Source organism: Oxyura jamaicensis, chromosome 5 (genome assembly GCF_011077185.1).
Source record: "Oxyura jamaicensis isolate SHBP4307 breed ruddy duck chromosome 5, BPBGC_Ojam_1.0, whole genome shotgun sequence".
NCBI lineage: Eukaryota > Metazoa > Chordata > Aves > Anseriformes > Anatidae > Oxyura > Oxyura jamaicensis.
The window spans coordinates 63,269,606-63,287,230 of record NC_048897.1 but is presented as its reverse complement, the minus strand read 5'-3'; the positions used below and the strand labels follow the sequence as shown (position 1 = coordinate 63,287,230).

Below are 17,625 nucleotides of genomic sequence, written 5' to 3'. Positions count from 1 at the left end.
TTATCGAACAACAGATAATTACTGTTTATAATTTTAACGTTAAAATAAGCAGTGATGCAAAAATTTCTGAATTTAAGTGAAAGTTTTCTCAAGTATTTACTCTGTTCTTCTGCTTTATACCCAAACTACTTTTAGTGTTGACTATCTCTTACAAACATGCAAAATTAACAACAGTGAAGAAAGTAAAATTTAATTTGTATGTGAAATACAAACTATCCAATAGATCCACCGTGCAAAGGCAGCACCTTCCACCCAAGCTATTTTCTCAGGCAACTTCAGCACAAGTTTGGATTTTACAGAAAAAATCCGTTAATAGAGTACCTGTCTAGAAGGAAGCGCAGGGGAAGTTGAACCTACAGATGACGGAGGACAGGCAGCAGCTGAATCATGAGGTGGAAGGCAAGAGGGAGTTGGGGGCTGAGAACGGGATAAGCCTTTAGTAGGTAGCTTACTCTGTGTAGAGCAGAGACAGAGGAGAGTTATCCAAGAGAGAGTGACGTTAGCACAGGTTAAGAGAGTAATTTCATAGTCATGCACCAAAAAGAAATATTAAAAAAATAGATAATGACTACAATTTTCCACTGTTCTTTACTTCATAGTGAAGAGCCACGGAAATCATCATGGCAAAACATTCACATCAAATAGTATTACTGTACTCAATTTTCTTGCAAAAATAATTGCAGTGGGCAGCAAGGTAATGTAGCACTGGGAGAAAGCATAACAAAACTCTAAATGCCAAATTTTGCTGACTGAGAGCTACTGCTTACCAGTTCCTTAGGAACTGCAAGCTAACTGTGTACACATACACACAACAAGCTAACTGTGTACACACACACACAACACACGACATTTCCCTTATACAGAAGTACTCTGACTAGTTTTATGAATTAGTTTGTGTTTTACCTCAATTAAATTATGCAATAATATTTAAAGTTTTTTTAGCAGTTTCAATGGAATCCTTCAGATCTAGCCAGGATGAAAGGAAAATTAAAAACAAAACCATGGCAATCTTTCTCCCCCATGAATTCTCAGATATATGTCTTCTAACTCAGCAATTCTGCAGGTGCAAAACCTAATATTCACCTTTGGAAACTCCATGTATCCAAACATTGAGGCAAGATGTGCTGCTTTCTCTTTAATGTTCTTTTTATGGAATTCTCTATTTGCTATGGTCTGAGCTCTTTTCTGCAGTAAGAGCCAGGGAGAAGAAAGGAAAGGGAAGGGAAGGAGAAGGAAGGAGAGGGAAGGAAAGGGAAGGAGAGAGATTTCAGTCAATGTTATACAGCTCATCAGAATACAGCAAGTATGCAAGAAACATTTTTATTATCTTAATATAACCTAAAATCAACAGAGAAAATGCCAGCATATCCAGGGAAAATACAGTATACAGATTAATATATGTGGTTAAGAGAAAGAAAGGAAAAGAATTTGCTTATCACCTGTTTTATTTTTTCCTCCAGGTTCTGAAGACGCTCAAGCACTCCAGAGAGTACAAATGCAGCAGAACAGGCAGATGCAAGACTTTCAGAGGTTTCTGACAGACTGGGCTGGGTATCTGTTTTTTCTACAGTCTTTGGTCTCCTGGCCATATGATCAGAACCATTTAAAGACTGTTTGGGTTCCCTGACCTCGTGTTCAGTTCTAGCTACCACCTGAAACTGGGAAACACTTGAAGTGAAAAAAAATCTGCTTTGTGCACTACCATGCAGTATATTGAGCTTTTAAGGATGCTTCCGAAAGCGCGGCACAGTCATGCACAGAAAAAGAAATGAAATGTTCTCCTGGATCTCGCAGCACTCTCTCCACACTACCTACTGCAAGTGTACTACTCATGTCCATGCACTGAAATACATTGGTGCTACATAACTTATGAAGGTCTTCACATCCTTCTTGAGTTTTGCCTCAGTTTTTAATGAATAACCCCAGACAGCATTAGTGGAGAAGAACATGACAACATCTCATTCTAGGGTTTGGTTTGTTTTTAAAGCAAAGTTCTGTTAAAAAAGTTGTGCTTCAAAAGTTCTTTTAAAGCAAAGCATCACATCTACCTGAAACTAGTCAATCAAATTGTAAAAATACCAACAGTAGTCCCTGGCATAATCCTTGATCTACTATGGCATGAGTCGAGATATAATGCTTTTCAGATTTGAAGCAATTTCTGAGGAGCTCAGAATGGGTCTCTGAATTTCTATCTTTATATTAAATAGTTTTTGAAGTAAATAAAACAACCGAACCTGTTCAGCTTTGTTAAATTCAGTCTTAAAAATGACCTTCCAGTTGTTTTTTTCATGACAGTTTTCTACTTCATTCCATCGGTCCAATTCAAATAAATACAAACTTTCCAAAATCTTCAAAATTAAAATTAAGAAAAACTAATTCCAATCAACTTGCAGTGTGCTCTTGATGTTACAGAACAGCACATCTGCCTTTAAAATAATAATTCTCAAACAGCTCATGAATACTCAAGCTGACCTGGAGATTTCCACATGCAATGCAGATGCAAGAGTAGTTTGAGGCAAAATGAGAAGACCACTAGAGAATATTTACTGCAATTGAAAATTGTAATTTAAAGTGAATATCAACATTATTTGATACAAGATTGCTTGCTTTAGAAATACTAAGAGAAAATTTAAACCAAGTACTCAAAAATTTTGCCCCAAGTATATGATACTGCACAATGAAGTAGAAAACCTGGGCATTAATATGAGATTTTTCAATGTTCAAGCCTTTAGCTTAGACATTTTGCCAGTTTTCTCAGAGTGGAAAACTCCCTTTGTCTTATCATTCATTACAACAGCATAAAGCATCAAGTACATGCACAGAAAACTGTCAGCTATTGCTGTACTTTTCTTGCATGCTAAGCACAATTTGGATACTAGATGTGATAACATGGAGATCAACATCTCTAGGTTTTTATGTTTTTTTCCATGTAGCTACTGATTCTTGCAAATATTTTTCTCACCTGGTTAAGCAGGTATAAAACAATGTTAAGCTTTAATGCAGTTTTCACAATTCTTAGCTAAACGTATCTGTTAACTTTGCAGATTATAGCCAATTATCTTTTTATAGATTCTGTAGTTACACAATAACATTGAGTTCCCAGCAGTAAAAGGAATGATACGATTGTGAGGTGTTATCTACATGAGTTCCTACCTGCCTTTTTGGTTGAGGTAGAAGAAGACTTGGATCCTTAGGTTTAGCAAAGCGAGGATTAACAGGAGAGTCAGAAGAGACCAGGGCTGGTCTATCTACTTGCTCCTTGTAAAGCATTTTTAAATTATGAAGACAGAGTGGGAAAAAAAGAAAGACGGTAAATAGGATTCTAAGATCTTCTGAGGCAGAAAGAAATAAAAGCTGCTTTTAAAGAAACAGTATTATAGAGATTAATCAACAAGCTTTGCAGATTTTTGTCTCCTACTCATTTTATTAACCCTTTTACCATCAAAGATGTACTTAAAATTCAAAAAATTCAGTGTTCATAGAGAGGCTATGATCAAAAGGTAATAATGCATCAAGGTTTCCTTGAACATGGACAAGCAATGTTCTGCTCAGTTATGACATGCAGAAATCTCAGAGCACAGACAAATAGCTGGAAAGAGTGCAAACAGCAATGGTTCCTAGACTGGGAAAGTCACTTGACATCTATAAAGCCTACACTTTTTGAGGACTTAAGTATGTAAATGCACAAATGCATACAAGCACAAAGAATTAAGAAAGCCACCGCCCTGGACAGAACTTTGACACCTTGCATATCCTTCTTTCAGATCTTTCAGGTGACAGATCTGAATTCGTTTGACTTACCAAACCATCTCACTGGCTAAAGTGTGATTTGAGGATTATCATTGTTACGACGACAGCACAGGAAATTTTCAAACATATTCTACTATGCCTTCCTTAGGAATGAACATAAAAGCTGGACATATCTTCCAAAAGATTAGGTTCCCTTCTTATGCTTTCTTTGAATGTTCTACAAAGAAAGAGTCTGGAGGGTATTTAGTTACCTTTACTCACAAAGTACAGGAAAAAAAAAGTTCTTCTGCAATACCACATACAGCCAACAGACTCCTATACAAAGGAGAAATCCTACAGACTGGTTTACAAGAGATTTCCAGTCTCTGCAATTCCACACGATATATGTACTATAATATAACATATTGAAATGCAATGATCTATATATTATTTAGTTATATTTGTTCCCCCAAAATTAAGAGGAATACCCTTTAATTTGCATAAAGAATTAAACATCTAACAGATCCACTTTTTTTTCCCCGAAATCTGCATCATGTTCACAAGGAAAGACTACCGTTTAATTTCAGAAATGACTTATGTTCATCTATGACCTACCTGCCTCCGAAAAATTGTATTTGGAGCATTCTCTTCAAACTTGGCCAACAGCTGAGTTGCCATTGATTTAACTTTATTCTGGTTCATTCCTTCTTTGCTATCATTCTGTTCTTTCCCAGCACTTGTCGCTTGGCTTGAAAAGCCTGAAGCCTGCAAGAAAACAACAGACTATGCTTTTCCTCAAGTTTACCTATGACACTTGTAAAGAGAGAAAATGACATCCTTACAAGCCAATGATGAGAAGAAATATAGTCCATAGCATATTAAAAATGACACTGCTTAGCATGCAAAATTCATTGAAAAAATTATTTTCTTTGGTCCCAAAGCACAGTAAAAATGGAACACGCATCAGTACTAGGGATGACAAAGCAAAGAGTCAAAAAGGTAATTAAATCAGAGAGAGCAGACGGAAAATACAAGCTCTTCAGACAGAAATTGTTCAAATAACTGAGTTGGGAGGAATAAAAGAAATAAACACAAATATACCTTAAACATTCTTGGGTCAGAAAGAAAACTGGTGTGATTTACATAATGCTCTTATCTCTGCCAAATGATTTCAGTATGTTTAGCTTGTTTTCCCACACACAGAACAGCGCATTCAAAGTTTGAAGGTGACAAGCTTTGTTCCTACCAAGCACAAGAGGCCAAGCCCCAGCCCCCCAAATTCCGCTGCCTCCTCAGCTCTTGTGCTTATCAAAGAACTGGGTACGTGTCAACACTGCTCAGCACTAACCTCCTCAAAGACACCAAAAAGACCTTTTCGACGTCTTTTGTTAGTCTCATTTTCTTCTGTTTTCCCTTCAATCTGAAACAGTAAAGAAAAACAAAGTATATGCATTACTATCACAGCTACTAAATTTTTTCAATCTGTTCTTCCCCAGGCATTAGCTCCACAACCAGGTAAGTGTGGTCTTGCGGTCTGGCCTCTGTTAAATACCATGACCATGGGTGAGCATTGCTAGTGCACCCCTCGTTAGGCCCCCCAACTCAGGAGGATCGCTCCTTGCACAAGAAGCCCTGCTGGCAGTAGTCATGTATGTAACAGTAGCCCTGACTGGAAGTTCCTACTAGGCTCTGCTGGGAAAAAACCTACACTTTGTTCAACAGAGGACCTGCAAGCTGTGTGTTCGCCTATTCCTCCTTAAGTACTGATGACTTTGTAATTCATAAAGCATTAGCACACTCTTGAAGAAAAAGGCATTTGAGCATCAGTTATTCTGTGAATTTTAATCTACACTACATTGGTTCCCAGATAAATATGACAATCCAAGAAAACTCACTCTTCCACTATTGCTCTGCATCTCTTTCAACTGAGATATCTGCATGCAGACCACGTTTTCATAGTGCAAATATGTCCCCTTTTTTGTAGCAATTGTTGTCTGCCTCAAATGTCCATCTCCCTTGTAGGGTTCCCCTTCCCAACTCTGGTTTTACACAGTAGTACTTAAGGAAGCAAACAGCCTATTTTGTGCTCAAGCTATGCATGAAGCTATGCATGTAGGCTGTCATTTTACTGGGAATTACACAAACAAACAATATTTCATATTCAGTTTGCATGAACTTGCAAAATAGTCAATACTTAAAAATTTGTGTCTTTTCTTATTAAATTCAGTCTTTAAGAGATGGTACAATTTATGTAGTTATGACATGGGGGCTTTTTGTTTTGCAAATGTCATGTTAGTTTATATTTTATGAACAATAAACCACATTCCACTTATTTGCATTTGCCCACACTGCAACTTAGTGATTGCTCAGCTAATTAAAACAAACAAACAAACAAAAAGAATAAGGAGACAAAGATCAAAGAATACAGGCTTTCTTTTTACATATACACTGTTTATAATAGATCATTATGCAGTGAATAGAACAACTTCTGGGCAAATACTGAAAGAATCAGTGGACAGTATTTTGATTACTTTGTATGCTTTGGTACACTGTCTTTCAAGTACCAGCTCTCAGTAATCCAGTTTTACACTACCTATAATCATTAGTCTACCAAGAAAAAGTGAACAGCATAACAGCACAATGTTTTCTGCAAAATAAGCTGTACCACATAAAAGCAGAGTTTGTCTAAGTGAATGAAGTAAACAAGATGTTGCCTTTCAGAAGCAACATAAAGGACTTTTATTAACTTATTTACAAAGAAGTGAAAAACAAAGCAATTTAATTGCCTAGCAAAACTCCAAGAAAGAGGATTGTGCCCTTTGTTGTGTAAACACCTTGATTCATTTCTTAGTCTGGAGCACGGGAAATCTCAGTTCCTCACAAACCCTGCTGACACTGGTAGGAAAATGGAAAACATTACCGAGCTCTGCAGAGGCTGCCAGGGAGGCTACTGCCACACCAGCTCCAGCCTCTGCTTCCTGGTCTCTCACCAGTCGCACCCAGATAAGGATCCCCTGTCTAGCCAGATAAAAGAACAAACTGGATGGTGCAGAGTTCACTAAGCGACACATGACACTATGTTACCCCAGGTGGGTTTGGACTTTCCCTAATACACAAGTGCTTTCCTACTGTTGTACCTGGATAGCACTCAACACCACTCTGTGCCGGGCAAAGAACCACAGCATTGAAGCCACAGCCACACTTTAACTCAAGCAATTGCTTTCCAAGGAACCTCATTTCCCAGCTAGTTTCTGACTGTTATGGCCTTCGCAAATCTCTGTCACAACCTGAGCAGTGTACTTCTTGCCAAGCTTCACATCCCACCCATGACGAGACTGCAAAGCCTCATATAAAGTAAGCGGCCTTGATAGTCTCACTCCCCAAGCTGATTTGCAAAGTACTGCTTCCCCTTCTCCTTTCAAACAAGACCCTGTGGTGTGAAACCAAAGGGGCCCATCAGGTAAATCACCTCATGCTTTCATGTAGTGCCAAGAACTACACCTCCTTTTATGAGGCAAGGCATATTTCATGACAGGAGGTTAGTCAGAGGGCTGTATGCCTTAGTAATACAAAGCTTTTCCCACTACCAAAAGTCTATTTATTTCTGCAAATAACTCAGAGAAAAATAACAATATTGTGGTCATGAAAAAAAAAAAGTTTTTCTTTTAAAGAAATCACTCACAAGAAAAAGCCAATGTTTATTTTGCCTATTTAGTTTCTCACTGCTTGGTTAGCTGGGAAACATGTCACTTTGTTTTGTGTGTATGTGGGTGGCAGGGAAAAGTTATTTCCTCACAAGGATATATGAGGTTACTGGGCAGCTGACTGTCCATGGGTTTTGAAAATATGTTTGGGGATGGAAAAAATTTGAGATGTAAGTTAATTCTGGGAAATATCTGGAAATTCTCAAGTAGTTTTTCAGACAATTGAGAAGAACAAAAAAAAAAAAAATCAATCCACACTTCTACTACAACTGAAAAGGTAAGATAGCAACAAATTTAAAGAGCAACATATTAAAAACATTGAGACATATAGTACATACATGTACACCTGTAAGGACACCAAACAAAAAAGAGTAGGAAAATTGTATTTTTGCAGGCAAAAATTAAGAGTGTTTGCACTGGCAAACACTGAGTGAAGGAAACAAAGATAAACAACAACAACAAGCAACAACAACAACAAAAAAAACACAACTAACTTAATTTCTACATATCCCAGGAAACTCAAAACCTGGAACATTTTGCATTAAGCTGTATTTCAGAAAATACAGAAGTTAAATTCATTCTGGTGGAGGAGTATGGGCTGCTGTCTAACTTGTGTTGGTTAATCTGCATCAGTTGGATTAGAGCAGTCTGAGAGACATTGCTGCTTCAGAGCCAGGTTTTGCAGACACTCCCCATTTAAAATGAAGTTAAAATGAGGGTAGGTTTGGCTGTGAAAGCGAAGCCCCTCCTTAAGGTCTCACATTCAACAGAGGCCAAGTTAATGAATAGACAGAGGGTAAAAGTTTATTACTGAATTTCATTACAGTAACTTTTAAATTAAATCATACAAAACTTTTGAAGTTATAATCCATTCAGAAATACAAAAACAATACTCCCACTACACACAATCCTATGTCAGACAGTATTAATTCCAGTCTCCATACCCCTTCAAAGCCCTGTAGTCTTTAATTGCAACATGTACAGACATGGATGTGTTTCATACAGGGACATAAACAGGGCATGTCAATAAGTTTTCATTAATATGTGACAGGGAGAGAAATGTATATGGGTATGTATGAATACATCATTATCTGAGTCATGTTAGTCAGTCTTGCCCACTGTTTGTCACCCTTGCAGACTTTATACATCTAGAAGGATTTGAAGGGCTCTCAATAGCCACACCCAGAGAAGTTGCAGACTTTCTTTCAAAACAACCAAAAAAAACCCACCCCCTCCAAAAACAACAACAACAAAAAAAACCTTAGCTTCTAGCATTACACAAAACCTCCTAAAATGCCTTTTGAAAAAAATCCAGAAAGAAAATAAAAGAGACAATACAGGTAAGAGAGCCAAGATCTCCAACACTTCAAGTTGAAAACTGCAATTTATAAATACACCAAATAAAACATCCTCCTCCCCTTCCTTTTATCTTCACTGAAGAAGATTGACATGGAGAATTAATACAATTTCTCCCCAAGTACACACAAATTCTCACTGAGATTAAGAAACTTGCATTTACAGAGAATGCTTAACTGTGTTTATTATTAATGCTTCAGCAATTTGACGCTGACAATAATTCAGTTTTATCATTACAAACACCATAAGGACTGAGTATTCACGAGTGTGTTATTTTACTCTGGAATCTTATTTTTCTTTTTTTAATGTGAACGCAAGATCTCCTTCTGCAGGTCTTTTAATACTAGGGTATATAAAACCCCCTTGTTTCTGAACCTGAAAGTTTATTTTCATCTCTTTAGAAGACAAAAAGTTACAGGGCAAACCTTTCTTCACAGCTTACCTTTGGTACTCGTTTTCTTGGTAAAGTTAAATTGATGTAATTATTAAAGATGAAGTTTGATGATTTTGTTGAACAAATATCATTATTTTCTCCATTTTGTTTGTCCCCAGCATCTGTTCAGAAAAAAAAAATAATCATACAAGGTGGGGGGTGACTTTTTAAAAGAGAAAGAGAAACACCAAGGAATGGGCATGACTTAGGCAGTCATCCTTACAAGAGGACTCTTAATGACCTGATGCACTAACTTACTGATTTCAAGCAACAGTTATCCAACTGCTTCTGTTCTCTGAAACCACCAACGGCCTCCAAAACTCTGGCCCCCCATCAAGTTTTTCCCCTCTTTCCTTTTCTACGGGCAAGGTAACTACTGCAGACACGTTCACGTGCCAGAATTGCTCAGGTGGGAAAGGGCTTTTGGCTCAGAAGCAGTGCCTGTGAGCAGCCTGGATGAAGTGCCCCCATTCCCCATACCTGGGAGAACTTGGAGCCGCCTGGATTCAGCTTACCGACTGCCTGCAGAGGTGTGCCCCTGAACAGCTCGTAAAACTTGGACAGGTACATGACCATGCTGAGCTTGTCAGGCTCCCCGGCTGATCCCACCTCCTTCCCTGTAATCACAGGGGGGATCCCAAATTCCCGCTCAGCAACATCAAATGCCAGTTGGTTGTTTTTGACAACATCTTCTTCATTCAGAGCATCAAAGTCTCTGTAGGGAGAACACACCAGCATCAGAGGTCGTTTGCAGCCTGCTGCCCTTCGAAAGGCACAGCACTTCCTTGTGTATTGGAGGGGTACAGGACAGCGCCACAAGAGAGGGCACAGGCATTTCACCAGGTCAAAGCCACATAGTCTAAAAGTAAGAGCATCAATATGAGTTTTCTTATGAAAAAGCCTAACTTAGCCAGAAGTGTCATTTAAAAGCTGTTTCACAGGACAGGATTTTGATGTAGTCTCAGAAAAAAGGATTCCCTTATTTATGAAAAAAACACAGTTCCTCCTCTGAAGTGCTAATAAATCTCTTTACTCTCAAAATACAGCTGTGCTACTACAGATTTCACCTGTTAGCAATTTGTTCTTCAGTTTTGATTAGTTCTATAAAGCACCAAAAGCCATGAGTAGTAAATTTACGCTAGCATTTTAGAAAACAAATGTGATATACGTGTGTGCATGCATATGCATGCACACACACGCAGGCACTACATTTCTTTTTAAAGTGTTACACACACAGTATGAATGAGGAGCTCCTGTCTACGTCAACCAGATTTATTAGTGCACTAAATAAGTGTATCACACATCTGGAACTGCATTACCTATTCTCTAATCCATTTTCTATGGGACCTAATCTAAGACTCCAATCCCTTGAATGGCTTCCAAAATTCATGAGTAAAAACAAACACGCGAACAAAGTACAAAGCTCCAGGCAGGATTGTTTCTCCTCATGAGGAGTGTAAACTTTTGAACCCCACAGAGAATCTCTCTCTTCCCACTGCCCCTCAGGCCTGCTTCTGGGAGCCAGGGGGCGCAGGCAGCCCTCTGCTCCAGCGCTGCCTTCTGCCGGGCCTGCCTGGCTCTCATCTGGCCATGTCCTTCAGCAGTCCCGTTTAACACAAAAAGCCAATGAGACCAAACAAAATGTTAATAAAACAGCAGGATGTCTGTTAGCTCAGGAAGATAAATCTATCAGCTTTCTAGAGAGCAGTGCTTAAGAGGCATACTTTCCACACACAAAGGTCAAAGGTCAATTTGCTTTCTGCACTCTTGTCTTCTGTGGCAACAAAATCATTCATAATCTTATTTTTTTAAAAATAACCTGAGGCAAATAAATAAATAAATAAGAAAACAACAATCAAAAATTTTCTTTCAAGGCTAGCATGTCCTCTGGCAAAGCTATACAAAGAAGTACCCTGGGCATCATTCCTTTTTTTTTTTTTTTTCCTCCTCCCACACACTATCACATCTCATAAAAAATTTTAGTAATTTCTTTCATTTATCCAGCATAAAGGGAGGCTGACAATAATTCATCCACAAGTCCTAAATCTGTGGGTGACTAACCCATATAGGAAGGCAAGAAAATGCATCCAGTACATTTTGGAGACCTGGGACAGGACAGAAGAGTGACCTCACTATAGATATCATCAAGCAGGCCCGGTAACTCACTGCCAGCAATGGCCATTCCTGCCATCTGTAACACACCAACCCTCTTGTATGTAACTGAAAAACCTTGTAAAATATTTATATATAAGAAGTCAGGCCTTGTAGGGTGAGGACCCCTGAATCACAGTAAAAAGGCAGATGCTGGCACAGGTTCAATTCCTAAAGCAGTTAATTTTCAAGGGCTGTCCCTTGTTGCACAGCACTCTTCTGGACAGAGAGCTGTGCAAAGCTGCCATCTCCCACGGTACCACTGTGGCCCAGGGTTTGCCTACACTACTATTGTCACAACCACTACAGCTCGTCGAGGACAACTCATTTAAGACTCATCCAGGTATTTTTGTAACTCATGACAGTGCTATTATGGCTGTGGTTTTAAGCATACCCTAAGAACCAGTCTTCAGGGACCTAGGAATACAATTCTCACATTCTGCAAGCATTGCAATTTTTGTTTTAAATAGCCATGTGACTCCCACAAACATGATCAAAAGTCATAAGGTTCAAAGCCTTCCTGACTTTTTAAAAGCATATATATTTCGTTTTAAATGGCATGCAAAGACATGCACAGGAAAAAAAAAAAGGCAAAACAAAACCAACCCCATTTTCTTGTCCCACAAAGCCAATCATGGTGTGTATTCCCTTGCAAAAACACAAGCAACAGAAGGAAACCGTAGACTGTCATTGTTGTTCTGACTGCTCTTCCACTATATGTTGTTGAATACTTAATATACACTACACTTAAAATCTACAGATGCCACTTACATGAGATCAGGTCTGAAGTGATGGATAATTGCACACAGTGCAAGGCCACTTTTCCAGGAGGTAGTCAGGTCTGTGACGTTAACATTACGGTACCCTTCTGTCTGTTTCTGACACCAGGTCAACAGCTTGTTAGGCCGAATATCCGACTCTGCAGTTAGTCGAGATCAAACATTTCTATCAGTTTTTTTGTGCTCAGAAAACTCCAAATATTAAGCCACACAAACATGAGATGTCACGTACCACGTCTTGAGAGATTCACAGATCTTCTAATGGAGCTTACTCTTTCAAGAGGACATTGCTGTAACTCATTGGTAACAAATAACTGTCTCACCTACAAATAAAAGTGATTTGTAACACAACATCAGAATTGGTTGCAGGAAAAAAAAAAAGATAATTTCTTTCTAGGATAACTTTATCAACATATGGATCTAAGGAGTCTCCTGAAGATCTTGTTTATGCACTACTTGTGTCTGTATATCTCCTGGGAAAAACAAATACAAACAAACAAACAAAAACAGGGACCTGTGATTTTACAAACAAGCCTTTTAAGCACTGACCTGGTGAGGTCGAACACAGCTTGAGTTCAAGTTCGGGTATCTTGTTCCTGGGTCAATGGTATACTGGTCAAAGTTCTTGTTAATATTTTCAGGTGTAGTCTGAGGCAAGAGTCGATAAATGCTTTCTCTTATAAAGAAAAAAGATGCAAAAGATAGTGATTATAACATATTTATTATTTTATATCTTTTTTTTTTTGCAGTTACTTGAACCTTTATTTTGATTCTGCCACGACAAGTGTCATGCACTACACGTATAATGCATCCACACCATTTCTTATCCCTGCTCAGCAAGAGAAGGATGCCAGACAGAAAAAGGACAACAAAAAGACAGACTTAGAACTTATACCCATATTTTCCTGAGGCAGGAAGAGAGCAAGAAGAAGAGAAAGAAAAAAAAATTAAAAGGAGGTTACATCATACAGTCATCTGCTTTTGCTTTAACCTCCACCCAAGGAGTAACTTCTTTACCACATAACAGCACTAAATCCCATCATTCTGCAATTCCTATAACCACTACAGCCTTTTTTATTATGCTGTTCAATTTTCCATTTGGGACTATGCCGTGTTTGAGTCATCACACAGGCTTCTATCTTAAAACTCCTCAAAGAACTATACTTAAAATGCTCTACTTGCATAACCACAACCATGACTATTTCTACTGCGTATCTGCCCCTAAAACAGCCTGGGTAGCTGCAGGAGAGCAGCGCAGCTGCCGTAAGGACCTAAGTCAGCAACTTCAACCACTGACCATGGCCACACCAGGATTACTGGTGTAGTTAACAACAGGATTCTGCTCTGTTCAAAAAGGCATAACAGAGAAGCTTATGATTTGGCATTACAGCAATTCATCTTTGCCATGTATTTATCAATCAAAATAAAGAGGGCACCAATTGTTAAAATGTAAAGTTAAAATCACAGATACCATTTATGAAGGCCATTGGTTTTAAATTATTTGTTTATACATGTTTCAGGAAAAAAAAAATCTAATTAAAAATACAGGTGCTGAGATGGTTGACGGATTACTGCTTGACACAAAATAGCTTTGATTTTTTCCACTCAAGTACCATACTTAATTCTAGTAATTCACAATTTAAATTAGTGATTTAGGCCCACATCATGCACTCTGCTCAAACTCTGTATCAGTGTTCAGGAGCTTATAAAACAACAGCCTAGAGCCATTGTAAATTGTTAATAACTTAAAAGAACAGGTATTTTCAACCCAATGTCATTGCAGGGAAGCAAAATATTCATCCTATTGGCATTTCATCTTCCCCTACCTTCTACCAACACTACAACTCCTTAAAATGCTTTGAAAGTAACAGAAGACAGTACTCACCGTTCAGCAAGGATTTCTAACGGGGGTTTTCCTTGAGCCCAGCTCCGTACCATCCACACGGTATCAAAAGCAGCTAAGAAGCCTCTTGCACAGCCAGTACCCATTGGCCAGAAGGGCTGTAAGAAGCATTTACATTTTAATTCCTTGTATTTCTTGAGATCTTATTACAAAAGTAACTTGCCATGTGAATTTGGAGCCCAGGGTTTCATGCTGTCTTAGAAAAGCAGCCCAGAAACAGTTAAAATAAAATCTAAACAACTCTTAGTTTTTAGATGTTTCTCTCCTCCATGTCTTATTTTAAGAAAATACTTTAAAAATATATGCTATATTTAAGAACAAATTTCTTAACTTCAAAAGGCAAATGCTGGCGAATAAAAAGACTCGGAATAATCAAAAATCAGTTAAGCTAAAAAAAAGAGGGGGGAGGAAGGAAGGGAGAATGCCTATCTTTTCATCTCCTAATTTTGATTTTAACTGATCTTTTCAAACACTTCAGGCTGTCACCATGAGTAAAAGAAATATATATACATTAGGTGTAACATACACTTTTCACTTCAGAAAGAGAACATATTGAGGCAAAAAGACTGCAGTAAAATTTGTATTAAGTTTTTCCCTCTGATAGAAGTCTCAAGAGTTATGCCATGCACCCAAGCTGAGGACACACAGCTCATAGTTTTCAGACAGAAATAAAACTTGCATAAAGCAAAAAAGAATCTCAGCCAGAGACTGCTAGCCAAGCATTAGTTATGACATGAACTACAGCAAAGAGAACAGAAAAAAACCTTTTCCAAAGAAGGTACCATTGTTTCAGAACATGTAAGAGAAAATAGTTTATTTTGGAAGAAAGAATAGCTAGATTTTAAAAATGGACAAAGAAAAAACACTATTTGGAAGATATCCCTAAATATACCTCAAGTAAACTATCTCCAACAAGCGCCACCAGGAGCTGATGTCTGTGCCTCTCTCTCACCAGTGCAGCATTCTCAGATGCATACATAGAGGTAAAATCAAACATTGCTACGTCTGGTTGCCCATAGTGATTAATTGCAAAATCCAAGGATGGCAGCTGGTAGTTGGTTGCAAAGTCAGCAGCTTCTCGGGCATAGGACAGCAAATTGCTCTGGTTCACATTTTCTCCACAGAGGAGCAACTCAGTATCAATATAGTCCTGCAAAACAGAGGCATGCTGAATTAGATACACCAGCTATCCTCTCTGAATTGCAGCATTGACCAGAGTGGCAACTGTACATCTCCTGATATACAGAACGAAGGGAAATTTGTTATCATATCTGAGAAGTTAGTACACAAATACAGGTTATTGTACTACCCAAAACAGGAACTCTCTAGGCCAATACTGAAAAGCAACTTTATTTACAATAAAAGAGGATAGAACCTCCCAGCTCCTCGACTACAGGTTATTTTCATAACTTCTGTGCTACCAAAAGATGTTATCACCATCACCACAGTGCTTTTTCCTATGTGTGTACACCCCACATATGAAACCACATGAGAGCAGAAATACCTATATACTGATGTAATAACATGCTGGTCTCAGCCTGAAGGCTTGACTTAACATTTCAGTAACAACAAATTTTAACATGAACTATGGAAGTTTTTCTGCTCTTCTGTTTGGAGCTGTTGGTTTTTTTGTTTGTTTATTATTATTATTTTTTCCAGACAGTGTGGTAAAGGACCCTGCCTTTACAGGTCATTTGACTTAAAGCCAACAATTATTAATAAGGCAGTTTCTATTTACAGCTTAATTGTGGATGAGACCCTAATTGCAGGGATGATGCCACAGAACTGCTATTAGCCCAGCTGTCTTTAGGCAGATTGTTTTCTTCACTGAGACATGAGTGGCTCAGGGAAACAATTTGCCAGGCCACAGCCCTTCCTCCCCAAACTCCTCACAGCTGTCATAAGGCTGTGCCTACCTACAGGCACCAGGCCCTCAACCCCAGAGGCCACCTACTGCTCTCCCATCACCTCTCCCAGCCTGTCTGCTCTATCCTGGAAGCTGGCATCCTCCAAAAATACTAAAAATTGTGGCACTGAGTTAAGTGGTACCATCAGAAAGAAACCTTTTGATAGTTCCCTACAAGCACTTCCTTTGGGAAATTATACTTGACTGTTTTGGCAACATCTTACTTTGCAAGAAAAAATTACTACGACTGCATTTCCTGGAAGAGAAATTTAAACAGTGCCAAAACACTTTCTAGAAACAAAAGAAAACAACCTCCCCATCTTAGAGAAGCGAAATAAAATTAAAAGGAAAAAAATGCTTTTCAAAAGGCCTCAGAAATTCCCCAGCACTTTTGAAAGTTCAGAATATTATATTTATGGACTATTCCTATGATGTTTCATCAACTTTGGAGAATTGGCATTTTAGCCTTGGGTACATCTTAACACTTCCTTGTTTGCCTCATGAAAACTGGACACAGCTGTGCTAGGTTAACGTTTAAATAAGTGAGTTTTTACTTTCTGGTGTGATGAACACACCATGCATTTCCAAGGTCAGTTAAGATCCCATTTCGGTCAGTTTCAGAACTGACAAATTTAGGAAGTACCATTTTCAGTTCTCTACAGAAACTTGGTGCTGCCTGAGGGGGAAAAAAAAAAGTCACTCAACAGAGTAAGATCTAAGTGATCTGTGCTTTAATTAACCCATCTAGTAAGTCTATAAACACCTTCTACAACATGGAGCAACATTTATGCAGATGTTCACACTTAGTCTGTGCCAAGTAACTAAAGTAAGGTTTTACCCAGAATTTTTACGTACGTTAATAATCACTCCTTTGTCCAGAAGACTCTGTTTTTTTGCTGTCATCACAAAATAATGAGTGCTATCTTTGTAGTAAACAATATTCTCTAGGTCAATTCCTGAAAGATAACACATTTGTTATGAAGTACAATGCATTTTCTATGACATTTACTAACAATGTGACTGATGCCCACAAATTCCTTCTTGGGATACATTCATTTTCCCAAGGAGATTGGTCTTAACCCCCAGGAGTTTGTCCCCACATAATTTAAAGGTATTTGGCATCCTACTAAGAAATAGCCAGTTAACTGCAGCCTTACTAATCTTCTGAGGTAGAAAAGGGGAGTAAAGGGAACAACATGCTTTGTAGGTTGCTAGAGCTTTGGCATTGGCTCTAACTAGGAGTTTGAGTGTCAGTTATAACAACAAAACTAACAAATCAGTTGTAAATCAAGAATGGAGTTGCTTGTACTGCCAGTAGGTACATCTGTTCTGAAACCCCTTTTCATACAGCTATATTTCAAAGTTTATATTTTAAGTATTTATGGCAGACTCCCATCTAGTTCTTTCCAGTTTATCAGACTTACACATCAAGAAGCAAGATCAAACTCCTCCCAGAAGGGTAAAGCCCTTTTCACAGTCATTAAGCTGATCAGTATGTGAACAGATACAAACAAAACAATGTCTTAAGGGAAAACTGTGGTCACTGAAAACGTTCTTCTGAAGTTGGACATAGCTGACATTTTTACAGTTGAGAAGAATTTAAACATTATAGCAAGCTATGACGTGGCAATACCCAAACTAAAAAAAAAAAAAAAGCTACTGTA

At 38.3% G+C, this 17,625-nt stretch overlaps 1 protein-coding gene across 6 annotated transcripts in view; it reads right to left on the bottom strand.

Annotated features, from left to right (window-relative positions):
• MICAL2 (microtubule associated monooxygenase, calponin and LIM domain containing 2) overlaps window positions 1-17,625 on the bottom strand; it is a 125,828-nt gene that overhangs the window by 62,774 nt on the left and 45,429 nt on the right. For 4 of the 6 annotated variants that reach the window (XM_035327476.1, XM_035327477.1, XM_035327480.1 and 1 more), the window contains exons 8-21: window positions 16,817-16,917; window positions 14,948-15,205; window positions 14,038-14,153; window positions 12,702-12,828; window positions 12,385-12,475; window positions 12,145-12,292; window positions 9,738-9,937; window positions 9,232-9,344; window positions 5,078-5,149; window positions 4,345-4,494; window positions 3,154-3,258; window positions 1,440-1,658; window positions 1,084-1,185; window positions 322-453 (exon numbers count right to left, since the gene is read on the bottom strand). In XM_035327476.1, the coding sequence (XP_035183367.1) occupies window positions 322-453; window positions 1,084-1,185; window positions 1,440-1,658; window positions 3,154-3,258; window positions 4,345-4,494; window positions 5,078-5,149; window positions 9,232-9,344; window positions 9,738-9,937; window positions 12,145-12,292; window positions 12,385-12,475; window positions 12,702-12,828; window positions 14,038-14,153; window positions 14,948-15,205; window positions 16,817-16,917 (1,934 nt within the window). The remainder of the gene's footprint in view (window positions 1-321; window positions 454-1,083; window positions 1,186-1,439; window positions 1,659-3,153; window positions 3,259-4,344; window positions 4,495-5,077; window positions 5,150-9,231; window positions 9,345-9,737; window positions 9,938-12,144; window positions 12,293-12,384; window positions 12,476-12,701; window positions 12,829-14,037; window positions 14,154-14,947; window positions 15,206-16,816; window positions 16,918-17,625) is intronic. The other 2 variants (XM_035327478.1, XM_035327479.1) reach the window with 2 other exon arrangements.